This window comes from Carcharodon carcharias, chromosome 14 (assembly GCF_017639515.1).
Source record: "Carcharodon carcharias isolate sCarCar2 chromosome 14, sCarCar2.pri, whole genome shotgun sequence".
NCBI lineage: Eukaryota > Metazoa > Chordata > Chondrichthyes > Lamniformes > Lamnidae > Carcharodon > Carcharodon carcharias.
Genome location: NC_054480.1, coordinates 114,205,169 through 114,229,935, shown reverse-complemented (window position 1 = coordinate 114,229,935; position 24,767 = coordinate 114,205,169). Strand labels below are relative to the sequence as shown.

General features: G+C 43.8%; 1 protein-coding gene across 1 annotated transcript; it reads right to left on the bottom strand.

Annotated features, from left to right (window-relative positions):
• Positions 1–9,051: 9,051 nt before the first annotated feature.
• cplx4c (complexin 4c) lies at positions 9,052–20,722 on the bottom strand. The gene is made up of 3 exons (XM_041205229.1): positions 20,538–20,722; positions 10,588–10,675; positions 9,052–9,270 (listed from the first exon to the last, which is right to left on the bottom strand). Exons 1-3 carry the CDS (start codon positions 20,720–20,722, stop codon positions 9,052–9,054), a joined length of 492 nt encoding a protein of 163 aa, XP_041061163.1.
• Between the last annotated feature and the right edge of the window lie 4,045 nt (positions 20,723–24,767).

Below are 24,767 nucleotides of genomic sequence, written 5' to 3'. Positions count from 1 at the left end.
TCAGTTCCATTTTAGACTTCTTATTGGATTGATACAACTGATTTCCTTCCCTAAAGGGCTTTAGATGATTTTTTTATGTGTTTAATTCCACATTTTTATTGAATGTAATTTCATCATCTGTTGTGGTGGGTTTCAAATCCGGGTCCCCAGAGCCTCTGCCCTGGATCTCTGGATTACTAAGAAAAAAGCAAAATACTGTGGATGCTGGAAATCTGAAACAAAAACAGAAAATGCTGGAAATCTACTCTGGACCTCATGAAGTTTCATCTGCTTAGGTTCCACCAAGGCTACTCACCTTGGTCCAAACATGGACAAAAGAGCTGAACTCCAGGGGTGGAATTTTCCGAACCCGCTGGCAGGTCTAACAGCATCTAGGAGAGAAAGACAGAATTAACGTTTCGAGTCTGTATGTCTCTGAAGAAGAGTCATATGGACTTAAAACATTAACTCTGTCTTTCCCTTCACAGACGCTGTTAGTACCGCTGAGTTTTTCCAGCATTATCTGCTTTTGTCTCTGGATTACTAGTCCAGAGACAATACCACTGCACCATCCCCTCCCAGCACAATAACATTGTTCTTCTTCTGGGTTCATATAAGCAGTGTCGCATTAGAACACCATCAAACTAGTTGCAAGCCATCCAAAGCAGCCAAGGTAATAAACAGCAATACCTAGAAAGTGGAAGATTCTAAGCACTCCTCCAACCTGTTCCAACTTAGAAACAACCTCCTGGAAATTTGATTACAAGAAGTCTCACAGCTGATTGAGAATCCTCTGCTTTACAAGACCTTCACTTCAATTAAGCATCACCTCATCTAAGAAACTATAGGCCTGCCATGAAAGAGGCTGAGATAATTATAAGCTGTAACCATTTTGTTTTTACCTTCATCTGTACCTAATCTTTGTGTGTAGAATAGGGTGTGTGAGACGAGAGAGTGAGACATTGGCCGGGATTTTCCAGCCCCATCACGGTCGGGACCTGCCCCAGCCACAAGCCCTTTGACTAACGACAGGACAGGAAGATCCCAGCGACAGGCGGGTCTGGAAAATCCCACCCTTTGCATTTTAAACATCCGGGCTAAGTGTGTGATAATAAATAATCTTCTTTACTTTAAAACTCAAAAAAATTTTGCTGCTGGAATTATTTAATTGGGACATTCAATCTGAGTGTGAGAAAACACACACGCCTTACCTGCAAACATGTTGATCACAGGCATTAAAAAGGAACACCCTCATTTTGTCTGTGACAGGAAGCATTGCATTTTAATATAGTTAGAGGGCATGGGTGGGAGGACTTGGGATGGTGAGGAAAAGGTAGCAGGAGATTACAGAGATGTGAACATGATGCCAAGAAGGGGCTGCAACATGAGGGTTTGAATTTTAAATTCAAAGGAATTGGGAGGCCAGGTGTAATGCAGGAAAGGAACAGGGGCTTTGGGCTGGTTTTAAAAACAGATGGTCAGGTGGCGAAAGAAGCTTGTTACCCTGGGATTGGCTGAATGAGAAGCCACTAATATAATTAAACAATAATGTTTCATAATAAATTATAATAAATTAATACAAAAGCAAAATATTGCAATGTTTGAAATCTGATATAAAAACAACAAATGCTGGAAACATTCAGCGGGTCAGGTAGCATCTATGGAGAGAGAAACAGAGTTAACATTTCAGGCCTATGATCTTTCTTGCGTATTTTCAGCATTTTCTGTTCTTATTTTATGGAGTAAAATAATTACTGTAAACAATAGATGTTCTTCTAGGCTAGTAAGAGCACACTAGGAACATATTCAGATAAAAGATACAGTCAAAGACTGGACCTCTGATATTGCTCACAATGCAGATAGTCAGTCAGAAACTTCACTGATATTCCACACACTGCGGACAGTGTTTCCTCCCTGAAATGTGACATTTGGCTTCTTCCCCAAAGATTGGGTCCCAAAAAAAATTAATCAACTTTTTTTTATATAAGTGGATCAAGTTTAGTTAAACTGCTTATCCATCACAAAATGTAATATCTCAGGCCACAAACGATGCCCTAATAATCCTCCCACCCAAAGCATCATGTCAGCAAACTGCACAATTGTCGTCTTGCAGTCTGATTATATTTTTTCTTGTATCTGGATTATTGGACAAGGAAAGAAATCCCAGGAAGGATTACAGGGATCAGGGATGAAAGAAGCCAGGGGATAAATTTTAAAGGGGAATTATGCCTTGTCTTGATTGTCCATTACCACGTTTGCACATTTTATTCTCTGTATTTGGCTCATTTTTAAAATTAGACAGTGCTCACTGGTTAGCTTGCAGTTCCTGTGCCCATGTCTAAGGATCGTGAAATCAGACTACTGAAAAATCCAGAGGTAGAGTTTCTGTTTGTCCATATGCAATGGGCGTAAAATTAACTGGTGCACTTCTGGACAGGGAAGTTTAAACCAGTCCAAAACTGGGCCTTGGGCTCAGCTCACCCTTTCTGCAGAGTTGGATGTAGGGCCAGCAGTGGCTCACAGGTAAGTCCCAAGGAGTTTGGGGAGGACAGGGGTAGAGGGGCTCATCATACACTCAGTGGTCAGCAGACATCCAGTGGATTCAAGGGGCCAATTCCTGATCCTTCTGGCTCCACATTCACTTTTTGGTGGAGGCTGCAGTCTTGGCTCCAATCACGTTATAGGGTCATAGAGTTATACAGCACCGAAGCAGGCCCTTCAGCCCATCGTGTCCATGCTGGTCATCAAGCACCCATTTATTCTAGTCTTATATTCTAGCACTTGGCCCATAGCCCTGTATGCTATGGCATTTCAAATGCTCATCTGAATACTTCTTACTTTTTAATATGTCTAGAAAGCTGGAGTGGAGTAAGCTCATGGCTGGGCAAACCAATTTCTGGACAGTGTACTTCAACAGACGTTCAGCCCCTCATTAACCAGTTCAAGGTGCCTCTGTCTGTTGCCAGCTAATTCAGCAATAGAGTTAATGGTTGCACAGGTTGGGTACTGGCCATCCTGTTGCTAAATTTGTATGTTTTGTACCCATTCCACCCACAAAAATACCAATTTAGACACACCTGCACACATACAGACACACAAACATAACCATCCACACAGTTGCACATATGCACAGACACACATTTGCACACATGCACAGACACACACAATTGCCATCCTTTGCCCTCTATATGGGCACAGTCCATTTATATAAGTCCATGGCTTATGTGCAAATTGGCAAGAGTCAAAGACTGTGCAGGGGGCCACTGCTGCAACCTAATCAGCTTAAACTGCACACCCTAACAGTGCCAGACAACCTCCTGTTAGCTGAATAGGTAGAATCAGCCTGCTGATACTGCACTGCAGGGCATCTAGGGTGAAGCATAAAGAATCCCTGTCACATTAGCTCAGTGAGGAAGGTTGACACAGATCCAGACCAGCAGTCTTGGCTCTAGTGGTAATATTCTTACCTCCCATGAAGTTTGGGGTTCCAAATTCCAGTCTCTCATGGCCAGCGGTGTCAACTCAGAGAAAGCTTAACCTTCAAAAGAGGCAAGTCTTTTGAGAAATATTAATCACCAACCCGGGGCTGGGAAACCCAGCACAAAGCAGAAGGTAAGGGTAGAGGAAACGTACAAGCTTTCCCCTCTTAGTATGGAGCAGAAAAACATGAGCTTCTTTTGGCAGAAGACATGTGTGAGTGACATACTGTGCATGTGTGTGAGTCATTATATGTGACAGAGAATGTGTGTCTTTGTGTGACAAACAATATGTAGGTATATGTATAAATGTGTGTATGTGACAGAGTATGGTATAAGTGTACATGTATATGAATCTGAGCATGTAAGTGCTTGGCTGTGCACATGAGGTCTGAGGTCTTGGTCTAGTTGAGGCTTTTGGTCACTAACTAAAGATTGTACCATGAAAATGAGCTTGTGAACATTGGGCGTGAGGCCAGAACAGAGTCAGCTACAAGACTGTCCATTATCAAAGATCAATGAAACCAATTGTTTTGGCAGAACGTGCAGAACAATTCTTGAATGAGGAGCCTCTTTGTAGCACCTGAAGAGGAAGAGATAAAAAAACTTCAATTGACCTAAAGAGTTGTGATATCACACCATGTAGCCCAATGTCTCATACTGTGGACTGTTATATGACAATCTATTATTCCTGTCTGGCACAAGTCATTAAATAACAATAAATATTGAAGACACACAGATATATAATAAACATTAGCAAGCATTGTTTTCTTTAATGGGATATGGGCGTCACTGACAAGGCCAGCATTTGTTGCACAACCCTAATTGCCCTTGAGATGGTGGTGGTGAGCTGCTTCTTGAACTGCTGCAATCCATCTTTGCAGGTACATGCACAGGGCTGTTAGCAAGGGAATTTCAGGATTTTGATCCAGGGACAATGATATTCTTCCAAATCAGGATGGTGTGTGACTTGGAGAAAAACTTGCAGGTGGTGGTGTTCCCATGCATCTGCTGCCCTTATCCTCTTAGGTGGTAAAGGTCACAGGTTTGGAAGGTGCTGTCAAAGGAGGCTTGGCACGTTGCTGCAGCACAAATTGTCCAAACTGCTACTACTGTGAGGCTCTAGTGAAGGGAGTGAATGTTTAAGGTGGTAGATGTGTTGCCAGTCAAGTGGGCTGCTTTCTCCTGGATGATGTCAAGATTCTTGAGTGTGCAATGGTAATAGATAATGCAATATGGGAGTGTATTTCAGCCAATGCACAGTATATTATTCTACTGCTAAAGTGGAACTATTTTCTTTAATTGCAACAGGTCTAGGTGCTGTTAATAGGTCCTGAGGAAATTCCTTGTCAGAGGATCAATTAAAAGTGGGTTGACTGTTTTTCTATAGATTGGTAACTTGTTGTAAATCTTTGACTCTACCCTAAGATCAGAAAAAGAAGATAAAATGGCTGGCCTTACTTTTTTATGACTGTGACTGATGTTTAATAAAATGCAATGGTTGGTGCGTGACATTTAGAAAGTGAAAAACACGTACAGATACACAACACACAGACACACACGGCCATATGCACAGAGACACACGTACACACACTCAGACATAAAGATACACTTGTATACATACAGACACACTACACACAGACACGCACACACAGAACAAGCAAAAACACACTCTCACACACATATAGTTGCACGCGCTCACAGGCTCACATTTGCACATGTGTAGACACACACTCGGACACAACCACGCACACATGCATTCGCTCCTGCACACAGATACACACACATGACACAAGTCTTTTATATGTTTATAAATACATGGTTTAAACCTTGCTCTTGTGGGTTTTGACATCGGCAGACCCCCAGCCTCAAATTAAATTTCAGTCCTGTAATCCTATCCAAGATCCCTAATAATTTTCATGTAATCTTGTTATATTTTATTTGATTTCCTAGCCTCTGGAGCATGTAGGAATATTTCTGATCCAAAATTTGAAATCTAACAGGATTACAAGGGATTTTTTTTAGTGCTTCTAATTCTGACTTTTAAAAGTCTCTGTTACAAAGTGACAGAAAATCAACTTTTAATATTTGTTTGATGATAAATATTATATTTCTAATAAAACAGTCTGCAGTTGGACCAGTTTATTTAGTTTCGGTTTACACATTGCGACACTTAATAATACAATAATAAATCTCCTCAAACACCAGGAATTGATTTATTAATAATTAGCTGTCAAACACGATTTTACATAAAAATTAAAATGCAAACACATTAATTGTCCTCATCCTGTTATCCTTGTTATTGCATCTGACATTTATTTTAACTTAATCATTTTTCTATCAAAGCCATTATTTTTAACTCTTTCCTCACTAATCTTTAGCTTCTCTCATTACAATATTTGAGATCCAGATTCCCACTGTCCATTTACAAGAATTTAAAGCACAGAAATAGGCTATTTGCCTAACTAGTCCATGAAGGTGTTTATGCTCCACATGAGCCTTCCCTCTTCACCTCACCCCATCAGCATAGGGTTAGATAAATAGAAATTAGTTTTCGTTGATTGAAATTCAGTCAATGGAAAATCAAGAATTCAGAGCATGATGTGGTCAAACTTTTACTGTCAAACATGGAGGGGTTTTTTGCTAATAAGTAACCTTAACCAAATTCTGTAAAAGGTTTTATTTAATGTACTCTCGTTTCATAATTCTCTAAACTCTTCCCAGCTTCGCTTCCCTGTGGACAGCCCTGGCTGCCTGTTAGCAAAGAGGACTACAATACCCATTAAGGTACTGCAGGCCACCTGCAAATTGCGAGCCAGTGACCAGGAACACCATCACCTCAGGATGACTGCAACAAAATGGGGACTCTGTGGGCTGACATATTTCATGGTCGGAGGTGGGGAGGCGGGAGGAAGGGGTAGCATTGGGGGTTGGGGTGGGGGGGTGGGGGGTGCAATGGTGAGGTGAGTTGGGAGTGTTCTCAAAGACAATCAACCAGTCTGATCAATAAGCTGGCAATAAGAAGTAGGAGCGGAAATAGGCCATTCGGTCCATCAAGTCTGCTCCGCCATTCAATGAGATCATGGTTGATCTGATAATCCTCAACTCCACTTTCTTGCCTTTTCCCCATAACCTTGATTCCCTTACTCATTAAAAATCTGTCTTCTCAGCCTTGAATATATTTAACAACCCAGCCTCTACAACCCTCTGCAGTAAAGAAATCCACAGATTCACTACACTCTGAGAGAAGAAATTCCTCCTCAGCTCTGTCTTAAATGGGTGACCCCTTACTCTGAGATTATGCCCTCTGGTCCTAGACTCTCCCCCAAGGGGAAACAACCTCTCAGCATCTACCCTGTCAAGCTCCCTAAGCATCTTATACGTTTCAATAAGGTCACCTCTCATCCTTCTAAACTCCAATGAGTACAGGTCCTGAGAGGGTTGGAATTGATCTCCTATCCTACTCTGTGAGTCATTAGGGTTTGACGTGAGTTTAATGGATGAACTCCTCAGGGAATATGTAGAAAATGCTCTTCATTGCATCTAACCCTAGCCTGCAGCTGTTTGATTGTAGAGGGAGCTTTACCCTGTATCTAAAAGGTATCTTCCCTAGAAGAGTTTCATGGGCAATGTAGAGAGAGTTTTACTTTGCACTGAACCCATACTATACCTACCCTGGGAATGTTTGATGAGATAGTGTAGAGGGAGCTTTACTCTGAATCTAACCCACTCTTTTTTAGTGATACTTGTGACAATGTATCAGGTTATTGGGCAGAATTAAAAATCCTTAAAAACTAATTTTATAGCTGAATTAACCATTCACAATAGAAAGTAGAACCAATTCAAAGAGAAACCAAATTAAATGTGCAAATTTGCTGAATGCAGGTAATCTGGCACAAAACAATTTCTAACAACAGATGCTCAACGCTTTTGAATTTAATCATTCTCCAGAATTATCTGAGTTCAGTATGTAAGGTTTATCAGTGAAACAGTGAACACTGTCCATTAATCACGTGGTCGGACACTTGGCCAATAGCTTCCCTTTCTTTCCTCTTTTTATGTCTTTTGTGCTGACTAAGGAATGGTGCTGGAGAATTTCACACACCCAAAGCCTTCCAGGTGGGCTTACTGCCAATGCTGGGTTAAGGAAGGCTTTCAGCACCCTGCCACGACCCCCTGGTGTCTCCCACCCCGTTGCCTTGAATCCACTAAACTGACTTCACTGCTGCAATCCCATTGCCCTGACTTTGCCATTCTGACCCCACTCCCACTGCCACAACTCTATTGCCTCAACCCCACCCTCTCTGCCCAGCTCCTGCCACCCTGAGCCCACTGAGTAACAAAGTTTTGTGTTCTGGCCCTTTGGCAGACTGAGGGAGCTGAAAATCATTCCAGGTAGGACCCAGGTAGACTGGAGGCCTTTACTCTCTGGCTTTGGGTTGCAACTGAACCAAGGGTCTGGGGATGGAACGAACGGATCTACTGGACATGTAAATAGTCTGCCTTTACTGAGCAAGGGAAAATCTATGTTGTTCTCTCCTCTTTTGAAAGCATAAGATTCAATATTTTATTAATGGCCAAAAATAGCAGTAAATTAGTGTGTATAAAAAGACATGAGTAACAGAACGCTATTCCTTTCTCATGCTTATTCCTTTTTATTGTCCATTGCTTTGTTGAGATGGTGTAGGATAGTCTCAAAGCCCTAGTGTGTGGGAGCTTGAATGAGGAATCCAGGTGAGGTACGAAGATCCACAGCCACAGTTGAGAAGGCGAGTAGTGGTTAGGTGACACCAAGCAAGGGGTTTTAAAAAAACTGTGAGGGAAGGGAAGACTGAGGGAAGAGAGGATTTCCACTGTTGTTGAGGTCCTGCAAACGGCTGAAATAGAATAGGAAATGATGTGACAAGTTTCCATTTCAACACATGAGGATACAAGGAGAAGGTAATGTGTTCAAAGCCCTACCTTCTCAAGAGCAATTAGATATGGGCAATAAACTCTGGCCTTGCCAGCAGCACTCACATCCCACAAACTAATAATAAAAATCACCCACAGAAGGATTAACTAGATAGTGATCATGAGGAGAACTTCAGGCTGATTTTTTTCCCTGATCCTAGTCAAAGTTCAGTGAGAGCAATTAGAGCAGCCTGGATTGCAATACTGCTTACCTCCACATAGACCAGATATCAGGTCTTGGACCTACTGGCCCAGATGGCTCTTTGCCACAGTGGACACTGCATTTACCTACTGAGTGACCAGGGGAGCAAGATTTTCCTTTAATTTCCAACTTCCTCACCAATCAGTGCATTTTGCTGTGATCTACCTGTTTCTGTCAGTTTTTGTCTCTGCACTGTGCTTCTGACACTTGATAAATTGTCTGTATTGCACCTATCACAGGTGATACTTGTCTGTACTTTCAATTCATACATCTTCTACCCCATGCTTGTTTTAGCTGGCAGATTTTCTGTGCTATACCATCTCCTATTCTAATTCATGGTTAACCTGTTTCCTTATTGTTTCCAGTATCTTGAAAATAGATGTCATAATAATGGGGAAATTTCATCCAACTGAGCTTCGGTAAGTCACAGATATAACAACTTTACATTACAGAACATTTTTCCTCAGCTGTCTGTTTTATCTCAGTGAACGTTTCCTGGGCCTTGATCTTGATGGTATCAAAGTCCATGTTTTGAATGGTGCCCAAAAATGAATCATTAATTTCTTCCTCATCTTCATCCTGTTGCACCATCTTTGCCAGTTCCTCAGGAAGTTCCACATCTCCTCCAGCCATCTGGACCTGACTGTCATCCTTGTCATTCTGAATCATGCAGGACAAAAAAAAAGAGGCTTGTTAACCCATTATATCCCTTTCTGCATTGCACCCTCCTCCCTGATTCACTGAAGATCAGAAGATTGGTTGGAAAGTCATGTGTCTCTGAACAAAACACGAGCCTGCATTTCTGATAAGTACTCCAGATATGGAGTGGAGAGGGGATGATGGTGTGCGATCTATGCCAGGAACACGAAACAAAACGGCACCCGTCAGTCTATATACTTTGTTTCAATTAACCCCCTCCTCTCCTGACCTTCACTGTGGCACAGTCTCCAGAGCAACTGGCCAATCACTACCTCACCTGAACGATTAACCTTGACATTGATCCAGGCAATGAGTGCCAGCAGCCTGCTTGACAGTGGAAGGCATCAGAATGGAGCCCTGCTCTGTCCCCTGCTAACACCACCACCTGCATTTCCCCCTCCAAGTCACACGCCATCCTAACCTGGAAATGTATTACCATTCCTTTACTGATTGGATCAAAATCCAGAAACCCCCTCTCTAACAACACCGTGGGAGACCCTACACCACATGGAATGCAGTGGTTCAAGAAGATGGCACACTGCCACCTTCTCAAGGGTAATTAGAGATGGGTACTGAATCCCAGCTTTGCCAGCAATGCCCAAATCTCGCGACTGAATAAACAACAGCACAGCAGGGTTAACTAAATAATGATCATGAGGAAGACATTGGCTGACTTTTTTCCTGATCCTAGAAAAGGGTCACTGATGCCTATTGCAGAAGCCCTGTATTGCTGTACTGTTCACTTCCACATAGACCAGACCTACTGGCCCTGATGGCTCTTTGCCACAGTGGACACTGCATTTACCCAATAAGCTATCAGGAGAACAGATTTTCCACCAATTTCCAACTTCCTCAAAAGTCAGTACATTTCCCTGTACCTGTTTCAGTCAGTATTTTTATCTGTGACTGTTGATAAATTGCCTGTACTACACCTATCACAGGTGACGCTTGCCTGTACTGTACCTCTTTCAATTAGTACATTTTCTATCCCATCCCTGTTGGTTGGCATTCTTCCTGAATTATATCTGTAAGACTCTGTACATTTCCTGAACTGTATGTGTGGCAGTCATAATATTGTCTATCCTGTACCTGTGACAATCTGCATAATTTTTGTACTTTACCTATGACAGTTGATATATCACCTATACTTACTGTGATCATTGGTACATTTCCTGCACTGTGCTTGTTTCAGTCTGGACATTCCCTGTGTTTTATCTATGACAGTCAACTCATTTGCTTACATTACCTGTGACACTGGATTCATTTTCTGTACCTTACCTGTGGCAACCGATATTTCTCCCTCATGTGCAATCGAACCGTGGCCCTTTCTGCTTTTTTTTGGGTGAAGGCATTGTCTCGTTCCATTCTGGAATGGGAAAGATATTTTAAAACGCAGCATTCAAGGCTTGATTTGGTCCTGCACTCTCTGTTCCAAATTGGGTTCTGGTTAATAATATGCAACTAAATTGCATGATAATGATTCAAATAGAGTATGCCTCTGTTTGTTGTCAGATGTACTTATCTGGGCACTGCAGTGGGTTAGACATTGCCCTTTTGCCTCTGGAGCTCAAGCTCTTCCAGTTCAGTTGGCTCTTATGATTTAACAGAATTGCTCCTAAGTTGTCCCTGACCTAAGTCTTAGGTCTCTGTGCTGCAGGTCAGCCATGATCTAATTGAATGGCAGAATTGGCTTGAGGGGTTGAATGGCCTGGTCTTTACCATTCCGAGAAACGACCCTTGGCTGAGGTTCGAGAAGGTGGTGGTGCTTGTGGACCTGTACCCAGCAGATGTCAATGGCGTTGGTGAGTCAGAAGGCAACAGCAAACCTTTCCAAACGTGAAAGAAGAGATGGTGGAAACAAATAGAGGTGATGATTTAAGAGAAACACCTGGACGATGGAACAGTATCGGAGCAGGTGATCAGGATACTTTGCAGTGTCAGTGCACTCCTGCTCCCCTGGCTCCACAGCAGCTTTGAAAAACCTGGCTTTAAACAAACTCACCTGCTTTTGGTGGCTGCTGCTTAGATCGCAGGAGAGGCTGAAGCAGAGCAGGCTGGCTCCTGCTCCATTTGGTAATCTCTAGTTTGTTGGAAGTGGTATGTTATAGTTCACTCAGGAGTCTGGGTTGCTGTGGCAACATGTATTTTTACATGCATGTTGTAGTCTGGAGCTGTGGATAGTAATGCACTGTAACATCCTCCACTGTAGCCTCCAATGTTCTTTCCATCACATAGCTGACCAGGAATCTCTTTTGCTCTTATTGCCTGCCATCAGAAGATTTGTCAGTTGATACTCAGCCTGTTTGGCTATGTTATGAACGCACTTTCCTTAGCCATCAAGTCCTGAGGTGGGACTCGAACTTGGAGCTTCTGGCTCAGAGCCAGGGACGCTACCCATTGCACCACAAGATCACTTGTCTAGTTTACTACAGGGTGTCTAAAACAAGCATTAGGCCTCTCATTTACATATTTAATAGACCTAAGTCCTACATCAGGTGGCCACCATGAAGACCTGGAAATGGCTCAGTCCAATAATGGTCATTCACCCTGGAAATTGGCCCTCCTTGTGGCTACTCATGCCTGTAAATTGGATGCAATATGATCCAATTTCTAACCAAATATTACCAGGACTGCTAATTCTCCGGGAAATAGGACCCAAGGTCTAAATATTAACAAGGACACTGGGAGAGAATACCTCTGCTAGTCTTTGAATTGCGCCATGGGATCTCAACATCCACCTGAAAGGAAACACAGGACCTTGGTTTAACATCTCATTCGAAAGATACTAGAAAGTCAGCTGTTAGTTATCAAGATCCCCAGAATCAGTTCTAGTCTCTCTGTCACTTTCTATAGAGATTTTAAAGAACACCACACACAACCAGAACAAACAGACCAGGTTGTCCTTGGGCCTCACACCTCACAGCTTAGACTGGCTGGGGATCATTCACATCACAGTTTGCCTGTGGTTTACTCCCCCAATGCAAGTGTTGTGAGCAGCCCGATGGCAGTGACAGTAATACAATGGGAGTGGCACATGCTGCCCTCTCAAAAGATGGCAGAACATCTGCTCCGCTGCCACCCTATCAACCAGGTAAAGGAAAGGACTTGCATTTATATAGCTCCTTTCTTGACCTTAAGATATCCCGAAGCAACTTACAGCCAGTGAAACATTTTTAAAGTGTAGTTATTTTTATAATGTAGGATATGTGGCAGTTAATGTGCACAGAGCAAGTTCTCATGAACAGAAATGGGATAATCTGTTTTAGTGACGTTGATTGAAGAATAAATATTGACCATTACGCCTTGGAGAATGTCCCTGATCTGCAAATAGAGCCATTGGATCTTTTACGTCCACCTGAGAGGGAAGATGGGCCCTCATTTTATTGTCTCATTTAAAAGGCACCAGAAAGACAGCTGGGTCTTAATGTCCAGCAGCAGCTTCGGACTGTCAGGCCTAAGGCCTTGGGCATCACCGACCTCGAACATCTCAAGGGCTCTGATCTGAGCATCAGAAGTCTTTTCCCTCCTACACTGAAGGGGCAGCTTGTAGGAGCAGGTGAGCAACCAACAAAGAACAATAGACTAATACCTGTGCAATTGTTTTGTTTTATGATATTTGTGCACACCATTAAAATGTAACAGGGTTTGAAATGATTCATTAGCGGTAGAATGTCTGGCGGAGACACTGGCCTAGCAATCCCAGAGGTCATCAATATCAGTGTTGGCCTGTGGTCAGAAGTACTTTACTGCAAGGCAGGACTGGGAGAGATGTTATTCAGGACTTTTATCGGTAGTGTGAGTATGGGTGGTGTACAGCTGGAGTGTGGGTGGTTGCGGTATGCGTGTGAAGAAAGTAAATGATTATTTCAGCCGACCCTAGGAGTTGAGCACAAAAGTACAGACTAATGTGCCAGGACAGTGATAAGGGATATCAGAAGCTGTCTTTCAGATGAAAAGTTAAACTGAGGCCTTATTTGCCCTCTCAGGTGAATGAAAAGGATCCCATCGTATTACTTGAAGCAGAGCAGCATCCCTTGTGTCTTGGCCTTTAATCAACTTTACAAAAAAGCCAGGTTATCTGATCATTATCACAGTACTGTTTGAGGGAGTTTGCTTTGTACAAATAGGCCACTGTTTTCTATATTACAAAAGCAGCTACACTTCTGAAATACTTCATTGCCTGCCAAGCGCTTGAGGATGTCTAGTGGTCATGGAAGGCACTATATAAATGCAAGTCTTTCTGCAGAATGAGGAACCTCTGAGTCAGCTGAGAGTGCTGGCACTGAGCCAAGTACCTTAACTGCACTTTAGATGGGTAAATTATAAATCAGAAAGTCAAGACCTGTTACTAACTGAGATGTGCAAATTATTGACTTTATAATTTATATGTGACCCCACTAGCTTCCCAGAATCCACTGCAGCCTGTAAAGGCAAATGATTGGCCACCCTGCACTGTCTGTTGATACTGGAGTTCATCTGTGTGAAGGGCTCTGCTTTATCTGTTGTCTCTTTGCTCGTGCAAGGGCTGGTCACTCGCTTCATGTCACAGGTAAATCCTGCTTAAAGCTCCTTCACCCTAAGCTGCTGCTGTCAAAGTTTAGCCTCAAATCCTGGATTGCACTAGTTACCTGGCTTCGTAAAATAGAAGGTTACTTAGCCCAGTTTGTTGGCACTATACTTACCATATTTCCTCAAATATAAGTCACACTTTTTCAATCTGGAACAGGGATTAGTAACAGTTTCTCTTATTGGGTTGACTTGACCTTTATACAGAGAATTATGTTATGTTATATACTATACATGGTACACTTCCAGCGCAACAGGCTCATCACCACCTTCACAAAGCAATTAGGGATGCATAATAAATGCTGGCCTTGCCAGTGATGCCCTCATTGCCCACAATGAATAAAAAGATGTACCGCCTGCTTTTAATACTACTAAAGATAATTCTGCACCTTCTGCTATTCAGTCTTCCCACTACTATCTAATTACGTTGGACTAGGGAGAGAAAGCAATAGTTGGGCCTGCTAATTAATGTGCCATTCCCAAACCACTCACTCGTGGCAAGCTCAATCATTCACCTTATTATTTAACAGCAGCTCTGATATTCCAGCCTGACATTGTCATTCTGCGTTTTTTCCTATATTCTCCCCTCCTCTCAAAGGCAGTTCCACGGGGCGCAGTCTCCTTTCTGGTACATCGTTCATTCCTCACTGCCCGGAACAATGCCAGAATTTTATGTTGCCCCACCGGTGGGTTTTTAGACGGGGGGAGGTGGGGAATGTGAAATTGCAGGGATGGGATACCCTCTGAGTTTCCACCTGCCCCAATCACACAGTGGTTTTATGCTGGGGTGGGCAAGGACTCAGAAGGGAAGCCTGCCCTTGCCCCAGTTGAGGCCCAGCCTCAATAGTGAGCCTCTGACTACGAGTTAACATACAGCAAATGTTGCAGACAAACTGGCTGTGTGATTCAGTAACACACTAGGGGGTGAACTGTAACACCGAGGCATCAAGTCCGTAACCTGAATAAGATTTAATGTCGAGTTGTTTGCCGTATGAGTAGAAATGAATGGCTGGCGAGAGGATGGAGCTGGCATAGGGGAAGGCCAAAAGTCAAGATTTAGGTCTCGGCCGGGAAGGAGGTTGAGGGGGCACCTCCATCAGAGGCCACCTTCTGAAGTCAGGCCACCCCATCCCCTTTTGGCTGGTGGCCTCTGGATCTCCCTCCCCAAACTTGGTCTCTCCCCCGGGACCCCAATTCATCCCCTTTGTGCTCCCCCACTGGCCTTCCCTATCCTCCCCACCATGGGATCCCTTCAACTTACCTGGGCCTCCTTGCCCCCGACTTCCTGACGTTCTGCTGAAGTTCCTCTTCTGTCCACTGCAGCGCTATTGCTGCAGAGACTGGAGAGCTGCCGGCCAATCAGATTGGTTGGCACCTCTCTAAGGGGGCAGTTCCTCCCGAGTGAGGGGCAGAAGTCCCACCTGCAGCCACTTTATGCTCATTTGAGTGTGAAATAGCTGCAGGGCACTCGGGGTTGGGGGATGTGTACCCCGCCAACTCTTTGGATGGCGGGGTCAAAAATTCAGGCCAGTGAGCTTTGGCAGGCTGTTTGACTGCAGATGCATCCCAGCCAGGCCCAATCCTGCCCTCATCCGATATTCATGTCCATGTAACTACAAGAGTCACTTCCTTACAACCAGGAGTAGAAGTCCAGTTCAATTCTTCCTACCTGAGCGACTGAGGCCCAATTATAACACCCTTGTTGCTGCCCAATGCTCTGACTGCAAGCTAACATTTGACAAATGCTGCAGACAAACTGGGCCCAGCTTGGTGTTTATGATCCAGTAACACACTAGGGGATGAATTGTAACACAGGGGCATCAAGTCTGTAACCTGAATAAGATTTAATGTTGAGATGTTTGCATATGAGTAGAAGTGAACCAAATGGAATATAACAATGAATCCCCTGCTTAATGTGTCCCTTAGTATGGGTGGCCCTCTTCCATGCAGCATTCAGATGAGGGCAATTTGTTCATCTGTAGAACCTGGTAGATGCTGTTCTATGAATCTCCGGGCGTCAATTCACAGCCTGGCTCAGTGTGGGTTGAGATTAAGGGTTAGAGTTATCCCAGCAACGTTTCTTTCATTCATTCATGAGATGTGGGCTTCACTGGCTGGGCCAACATTTATTGCCCATCCCTAGTTGCGCTTGAGAAGGTGGTGGTGAGCTGCAGTCCGCATGGTGTAGGTACACCCACAGTGCTATTAGGAAGGGAGTTCCAGGATTTTGACCCAGTGACAGTGAAGGAATGGCGATATATTTCCAAGTTAGGATGGTGAATGACTTGGAGGGGAGCTTCCATGGTGGTATTCCCATCTCTCTGCTGCCCTTGTCCTTCTAGATGGCAGTGGTTGTGGGTTTGGAAGGTGCTGTCAAAGGAGCCTTGGTGAATTCCTGCAGTGCAAGTTGTAGATGGTAAACACTGCTGCCACTGTGTGTTTGAGTAAGTCAAAGGGCCCTATTAAAAAGTAGGCCCTCCTGGTACATTTTATCCCTCTCTCCATGTGGAGAAGAATTTGGTCTCCACTGGGCAAATCCTACTGGAATCAGACACTCATTGTGGTGGGCAGGCAGGGAAGGGTTGGTGAAATCACAGACAAAGACCTGTCTCCCAACATTCTATAGGACAGCATTACAGAGAGTTACCCTTGAATGAGAGACCCTGGCTAGAATTGAAACTCTCAACAAAAGTTTAATGATTGGCAATAATGGGTTAACAGTGAACATCTCCTCACGATGGACTTCTCTGGGTCAATTTCAACCACTCAAGGGAGCAGCTCAGAGCAGGACTGTCCTCCATGTATGAAATAGACTGAAGTGCAGTCCATTACCATGGAACCCTTTGTTATTTAATCTCACCTGCCCTCTACTCTATCACAGTCCTTCCCTTTTGTTCTTCCCACTCCCGCCCCCATTTCACTTGCTCAAAACCTATCATAGTTCAATCTTTCTTCAGTTCTGATGAAGGTCATCATCAACCTAAAAACATTAACTCTGTTTCTCTCTCCACAGATCTTGCCAGACCTGCAGTCTGTTTCCAGTTTTTTTAAATTTCAGGTTTCCAGGTTCTGCAGTACTTTTGCTTTTGTCTGAAATGTAGCCAATGCAGGATGACACTGATTTGAGCGCTCACTTTCTCTCCAACACACGCTAGGGTCCAAGCACATCAGACCAGGATAGCCCTGAGGTGCTCAGCACAGGCAGTGGAAGTGTGAACTTGTCGGGAGAGGCTCTATTGATCATGAGCTAAGTACTTTTCAGGATGTGTGTACATTATCCGTGCAAGCCCCCAGTTTACACAGCACAATAATCCGCCCACGATGCAGAGTGTACACTTCACTAACATCATCTGTATTCCTTTACGTTGTGGGAATGATTTGACAGTCTTACACAGTTGCCTCGCTTTGCGAAAAAGGTATAGAAACAGGGATTGGCCGTGCCTCAACACTATTTCTGGTCCTGTCCCCTGCTCACAAACCAGAACAAGCATCTTGAATGCTCCCTTTGAGAGCTCAGCCACTACCCCAGATGGAGTACCAACTGGAAGCAGGATGGTTAAGCTGACAAAGCAACAGGATCGAAGGCAAACTTTGAGCAGATACTGGGAGGGTCAAAGGGATGAGGTATTACCTGGATGGATTGGAGCGGGTGGAGTTTTTCTTGTTGGAGCAGAGAAGGCTAAGAGGAGATTTGATCCAATAAATAAATAGACACTGTTTCCAATGGCTGAGGAGTCAATAACCGGAAGACACAGATGGGTGATTGGTAAAAAGAACCAGAGGCAACATAAGGAAAAACTTAGCAACAAGTGGTAAGGATTTAGGATGCAATGTCTGCTAAGGCGAAGAAAACAGGTTCAATTGTGGCCTTCAAAATGGATAAACCTTTGAAGGATAAAAAATTCAAGGATATGGAAAAGTGTGGGAGTGGGACTGACTGGATTGCTCTTTGAAAGAGCCAGTCCACACTTGGTGGACCGAATGGTTTCCTTCAGTGCTGTACTACTTTATGATCCTCTGGTTAAATGAGCTCAGTACCATCTCACCCAGCTAGAACTGAAGATCACAGGCTGGATTTCTGCTCCATGCTGATTTATCTGGTCTCAGCTGCAGTGGTGCAGGAGGCAGTACGACCAAACTCAGCGTCCCATACCCAGTGAGGGTCAGCATTCTTACTCTAGATCACTATAAGGAACAAACTTGCTGAAATAGGATGGCACTGACTCTGTGAATAGAAAAGCCCACAGCTTCTCACAACCTTGGGTTTTCCCAATTCGTGCCTCACAGCCTTTGAACTTTTGAAGTGTTATCACTGTCAAATGTAGAAAACTTGACTTGTGCAAACTTGGAACATGATAGCGGCTTGATGTTTGTTGAGGGATAAGTACTGGCCAGGACATTGGGGAGAGCACCACTGCTCTTCTTTAAAACTGTGCCATGGGATCTTTTATGTGCACTGGATATGTTGAAAGTCTCATCTGAAAGACTGCTCTCTCTTTCATCACTGTACTGGAGTGTCAGCTAGATTTTGTGCTGAGGTCTCTGGAGTGGGATTTGAACATACAACTATCCACTGACTCCTGATGGCAGGTCCCTGTGAGCGGATCTTGAGTGAAGACAAGGTTGTATTTGGCTGCAGCACCTCCCATAGTTAAATACTTTGCTCAGGGCAAAATTATCCATTGAATGTCAACACTGGCTCCATTAACTGAAAATGAGGGAGAGCCAGCATGACCTGACCTAAACTCAATTGTGACTCAAATGTAGTATATCCCTTCTCAGCAGCCAGTCACTTCAGATAATTCACATGCACAAAGGCCTAGATACAATTGTGCACCTTTCTTTTGGTGGTTGTCATTGGCAAAGCTTGCATTTTTGCCCACTTCAAACTGCCCTTGAACTGAATATTTCAGAGGGCAGTTAAGAGTCAACCATACTGCTGTGGGTCTGGAGCCCCTTGTAGGCCAGACTAGGTAAGGGTAGTAGATTTCCTTCCGTTAAGGGCATTAGAGAACCAAATGAGTCTTTACAACAATTGAAGATAGTTCTGCTCTGGTGGGATTTGAACCCGTGTCCCTAGACCATCAGCCTGGGGCTCTAGATTACTAGCCCAGTGACATTACCATTTTGCCACTATCCTCCCCCCAGGTTAACAGGGCTATCAGGCTTTTGTTACAGCTGACAGATAATGGGCCCTGTATATTGAGCAATCCCATGTGAAGGACACATTGAAGGTGCAAAGAGAAGGGGAGAAGACAAGGGTTGAAAGCGCATTATCTATTGAAGGAAAGGAAAGGAGGGGGAAGGGTAGACAGAAGGAGGTGAGGAGTTCTGCAGGGTTAAGAACCTTGGAAATCTTGAGTTAGAATAGGGGACACAATGGGGAGGATGAAGGAAGAGTGTACAGAGGGGCTACTTTGGGAATAATAGAATAAGATTCAGTAGATTGCTGGCCATATGAAATAGAGAGATGTGAAAAAGGGAGAAAAAGCAAAGAAGAAATGGTTTATCAGAACAGTTTCAATGTAAGGCTAAAATATGAGGGAGAAATTTAAAAACAAATACAGGGCTGAATTTAACATTTTATATTTGGCAATATAATTACTAATAAGAAAATGAATATAATGCTTTAGGTGTCAAATATGAGTATTTTAACAGAAATAATGCAGAGTTGAAAAGCTTTACAAATTAATTTACGCTAAATTAATACTAATACAGGTAGTGATGAATGATTTCTCCCCCTGCTCCAGTATCCTCTCCTCCCAACCTTCCCCTCAAAGATTCTGACAATTGCTGATAGGCAGTTGCCATGGTGTCAATTGCCTTCCAATATCTCACCCAAGCAACCCTGTATTGAGTGACATCAAACTATTCAACAATGGGAGGCATCATGGCTGAACTTGATCCTGCCTTGGCTGGCAGCCACAGACATAAGCGTTCCGGCAGGGGTCAATGGACAGTGATCAGAACCCTGGTTGATTCTTTCCCCTCCTTATTCTAGGGACATGGAGGACACATATAGCACTGGCTAAAATCTGCAGACTGCACAAAGACTGGGAGTTGCGCCTGAGAGCAGCATGGCCTGTATGATTCATCATCAGTTGGTGCACTTAACACTTTTCACTTCTTTGATGGAAGTGCAAATGCATGAAAAGATAAGTGCATGGACAATGCTTTTCAAATAGCATGGTCCAAAATTCCTATTGACACTCAGTGACTATTACTATGTACACTGAACTTGGGATATGATATAAATGGTTACTCAGTTGCAAATGGTAAATTCTGTTTCTGTAAAGTTCATCCTAGGAGCCACTGTTTGTAAGTTCTGATTGAATTCTACGCAAACCATTTACTTTCCAATTTACAGAGTCAAAGGAGTGATTCAGACAGTTCTCGGTGCTATATCTCAGTTGTTATGAACATTTATTTACAATATACACTGGTTGTACCTCAGAATGCAGCAATGTTTGCAAATTAATGGGAAGTTTAGAATTTCAGTAAAACATATATGGTGCTAATTTTTAACACGGCTTCGTCTTATGCACACATAGCTATGTTTTTTTAAAAACCCTTAACTTGCGTTTATGTTTAAAACTGCTCTTCTGGTTCCCACAGTCACGCGCTTTCCTTTCAAACCCTTTACTCTCTGTTGTAGCACTCACTTTTCCTCCAACAGCTGCCTCTGATATTCTTCAAATTCTTCCCTTGTCATTCCCGAGCTTTTTGCAGTTGGCTTTCCATCTCCTTCCTCTGTCTTCTCCTCTTCTCCCCCTCCTCCTCCTCCTCCACCACTACCTGCCAGATCTTTCATTTTTCCACTGATCATGTTTTTGAGGAGGAATGTCATTTTGGCAGAAACTGGTCCAAATTACAGGGAGGAAAGGCTGGCTCTTCTTAACTGGAGCAGCGTGTGCTTGAAGGACGCATAAGCCTCAGGTGTAATTGGTAGACATCAAGTTAAACGGCTTAAATCATTATAAGACGCCACAGTAAACCATTGGGCTCTTTCGCTGCTCAGATCTAATGGACCATTATTCCTGGTTTAAGGGCCTCTATGAAGTATATTTGAAAAACACATCACACAAGGGGTGGCATTTTGCTTTTACATTTGCAAGAGTTGTCCCACTAATGTTCTAACATTTAAACAAAGAAAATGCTGCTTATTTGAAACAATCCAGAAAAGACTTGGATAGATAAGGAAAAACGGTTTCCAATGGCAGAAGGGTTGGTAAGGGCACAGATTCAAGATAATCATCAAAGAAACCAGAATGGAAATTAGGAGGTTTTTTTTGAACGCAATGACTTGTTTAATCTGGAATGCACTGCTTGCATGAAAGTCAGAAGAAAGTAGGTTCAACTGTAACTTCCAAAAGGGAACTGGATATATACTTGAAAAGGAAAGATTTGCAGCAGTATAGGGAATGAGCAGGGGAATAGGACTAATTGGAATGCTCTTTCAAAGAACTGACACAGGCATGATGGGCTGAATGGTCTCCTCCTTCTGTGCTGTAAGATTCTACGGTTTTTTTTTAACTGAATTCAAATTCTTGAACCACTATTGTGGGATTTGAACTCATGTTCTCTGGCTTATTAGCTTAGGCTTTTCTGTATTACTAATCCAGTAACATAATCACTCCACTGCCATACTAAAACAATAGCAACATGCTGCAGATACTGGCAGTCTGAAACAAAAATGCTGGAAACACTCAATAGGTTAGCAGTGTCTGTGGAGAGAAAGAAATAGGGTTAATGCTTCAGGTCAATAAAAGTTAATCAGAACTGGACGATGCTAGAGAAGAATAGTTTCTAGATCAGTGTAGTCAGGGAGAAGCGGGGTGGGGGCAGGGAAAGAGCAGGGAGGAAAGGGTGGAGGACAGGAGTAGCTAAATGATAAAAGAGATAGTCGTGCAAGAAGGTAATAGTGGACAAGTGTAGAAACAAAAGATGGGCCCTGATGAGGTGTAAATGGTTGCAGCAGAATAGCAGAGGAGAGAAGCATAGAGAATCTGGTAATGTTGCTATGGCCTGTGAATGGTGGTGGAAGAAAGGCAGGTAAACCCCACCCACGTTGGACCTGTTCTGTATAATGTTGTTCATTCTAACAGGAGCGGCTGTTCCCTTCCGCTTTCCTACACTCCACCATCCTTTAACGTTTTCAGCTCCAGTGAAAAACGCCCTAGCACCTTTTCGTTACTGTAACCCTTCATCTAGAGTAACACCTTAGTGAATCTATGCTGTTGTTTTTCCATCACGCTACTCGAATATTCAAATGCTGTCCTGGCTAGCTTCCATATTCCTCCCTCTATAAACATAACATCATCCGCTATCCTAATGCCCCTATCCTAACCAGCAGCAAATCCCACTCACCCATCGGTCCTGTGCTTGCTGACTTACATTGGCTCCAAGTCCCTGAACATTTTCATTTTTAAATTTTCATCATCAAATCCTTCCACACTTTGCCCCTCCATACTTCTGTAACCTTCCTCAGTCCTACAACTCTGGGAAATCCATATCCATCCAACTGCAGTCTCCTGTACATCCACTACTTACATCACACCACCGCTGGCAGTTGTGCCTTCAGCTGTAGAGGCTCTGGATTTGCCTGGAGTTCTGGACTTCCCTCCCTGAACCTCCCCAACTCTCTGTCCTCCTTAGTGACGCCTGCTGGCAAGAGGCATTGTACACGTGAACCAATTCACCCACTAGGTGAGTACAGGATTAAGTTAGGATATTGTGATCTTGCAATGTTGAATGATTTTTCACCTCTTGCTATTCATGTCACACTCCAGCGACATGGGCATACAATTCAGGCTGACATCCCAGTGCAGTACTGAGAGAGTGTTATTTCGAAGAAAAGCAGGGGAGTTCATTGGTGTCCTAGCTGGCCAATGTTAATCTCTCAACCAGCATCACTAAGAACAAATGATCTGGTTATTGTCAAGTTACTGCTTGTGGGAGCTTGCTGTGCAAAAATTGACTGCCTTAATTTCTGAATTACAACAGTGGCTACATTCCAAAAGTACTTTAAGGCAATTGAGGAGATCCTCTGTTTGTGAAAGATGCTATGTAAATGAACGTTTTTCTTTCTTTTTTCTGTGTTCATGCATTGGAAAAGGCCACTCAAGCAGCAGTGGAATGGGGGAAAGCTCATCCTTTGCCTTGTTTGTAAAGATAGGAGTCACATGTGCCACTTTCACTCGATGAGGATGGTACCTGGTTACAAAGAGCTGAGATGTGCACACTGTCTGCCCACATATTGGCTGGAAATTTAAAAGAGTTTGGAGTGAAGATTGGAGTTGGGCGGGCACAGAATTAGGCACCGCTGACCTCTGTGGCAGTTCCCTGCCAAGATCTTGACCCCCGGACATTCTGACTGAGGCCAGCTTGGGGATGAATCGGCAGCCCACAGGGAAAAAAGGGGGCTGTCAACTGAGGCCAATTATTGGTCATTAAAAAGCCTGCTAAGGCCCCATTCCCATGCTACATAAAACTCCCAGTTGGCAATGCAGTTAGCCGACGTTGACCTGGTCCATGGTCAACTTGCTGGGCCCAGGCCAGGGTGGGGGTTAGGGCCTGATGGATTACATAAGGGACAAGCCCCAGTGAATCCATAATGGCCACCAAGTCACTGTGGTCACTGGTCATCGCCGGGAGGAGTTGCTGTTCAGGTATAGGCGAGGCAGCTTTGGGTTATTAAGGAGTATAAATGAGTTCACCTTCACTTGATCTGTCGCTATTTCCATGTTCATATCAGCAGCTCCCACCTTGGCTGGTTGGACTGTAGATTACTGAATGCTGGACAGCCTCCCATTGGCCACCATCCCTGATTGGACAGCAAGCCCGCTGTCTGGCTGCGGATTTCTTAAATCCCCGAGGGCGTGTCTAAAGCATAACGTGTGGGATTGTGATAGATCCCATTTCCAGTTCCCAACCCCTGATTGAAAACCCAGCCCATTGATTGTGACCAAATCAGCTCAAGCCCTCAGTAAACTTGAAACGTCCAGTAGGGGTCAGTGGGTAGTCATTGGGAGCAGGCCAGGGGTGCTGAGGCCAGGAGTAGCTTAAAACTGCTTCCCTGGCTGAACTCAGCTAACTCAGCACAGGCTCTGTGGGCCTTTCTGATTGGTATATCTGAATAACACAATCAGGTGCTGCATGTATGAGGTGGGCAATAAGAGAGCTAGTCATGTGGGATTGTTTGATATTTGTCTTACTCTCAGAGTATAACCCTTCCTCTTACACTGTGTTAATGGACCTGTGATTTCAAGGGATTTGAAGGTAATGTGCTCTGGGCTCTCTTCCTATTGCGGTCAGTGGATGTTGAGTTGAACCTGCATCTCACGACTTTGAAACTATAAAGCATGCCCCAGTTTTTCTCACTGATGACCCCTCTTCAAATCCCAATATACTTTCTCTCTTTCAAAGATAGTCATCAATTGTAGCTCAGCAGTACTGCACCTACCTCTGTATCAGAAGGCCCTCGGACTCAAGCTCCAATAGATCACAAAACTTACACTGACATTCCTGTGCAATACTGAGAGAATCCTGCACTGTGGCGCCATTTTTTGGATGAGATGTTAAACTGAGGCCCCATGCCTGCCCTCTCAGGTGGGCTTAAAAGATCCTCTGGTGCTATTTGAAAGAAGAGCAGTGCAGTTCTCTCTGGTGCCCTAAACAAGGGCCCGAACCTCCCCAGGAATGGCAGTCACTGCCGGAGTGCCACGCGTTCCTACTTTTCTCTGCCATGCCAGAACTCCGCATTTCTGGTTGAGACTTCCGATCCCTGCTTCTCCCGAAATGTGGAGCTACCTAAAATGGAACTGCTTTTTCGTAGCGCTGGATCGTCGGGGGAAGACAAGCCTCACCTGCTTTTTACAGCACCAGCTGCCATT

Bases quoted from the DNA above. Each gene is read 5' to 3' on its own strand.
- cplx4c (XM_041205229.1), bottom strand. From the start codon at position 20,722: ATGACATTCCTCCTCAAAAACATGATCAGTGGAAAAATGAAAGATCTG. The intron at 10,676-20,537 runs GTGAGTGCTACA...TTCCCATTCCAG, and splicing joins AGGCAGCTGTTGGAGGAAAA to AATGGAACGAGACAATGCCT. The intron at 9,271-10,587 runs GTAAGGTACAGA...TGCATGATTCAG, and splicing joins AGAAATATCGGTTGCCACAG to AATGACAAGGATGACAGTCA.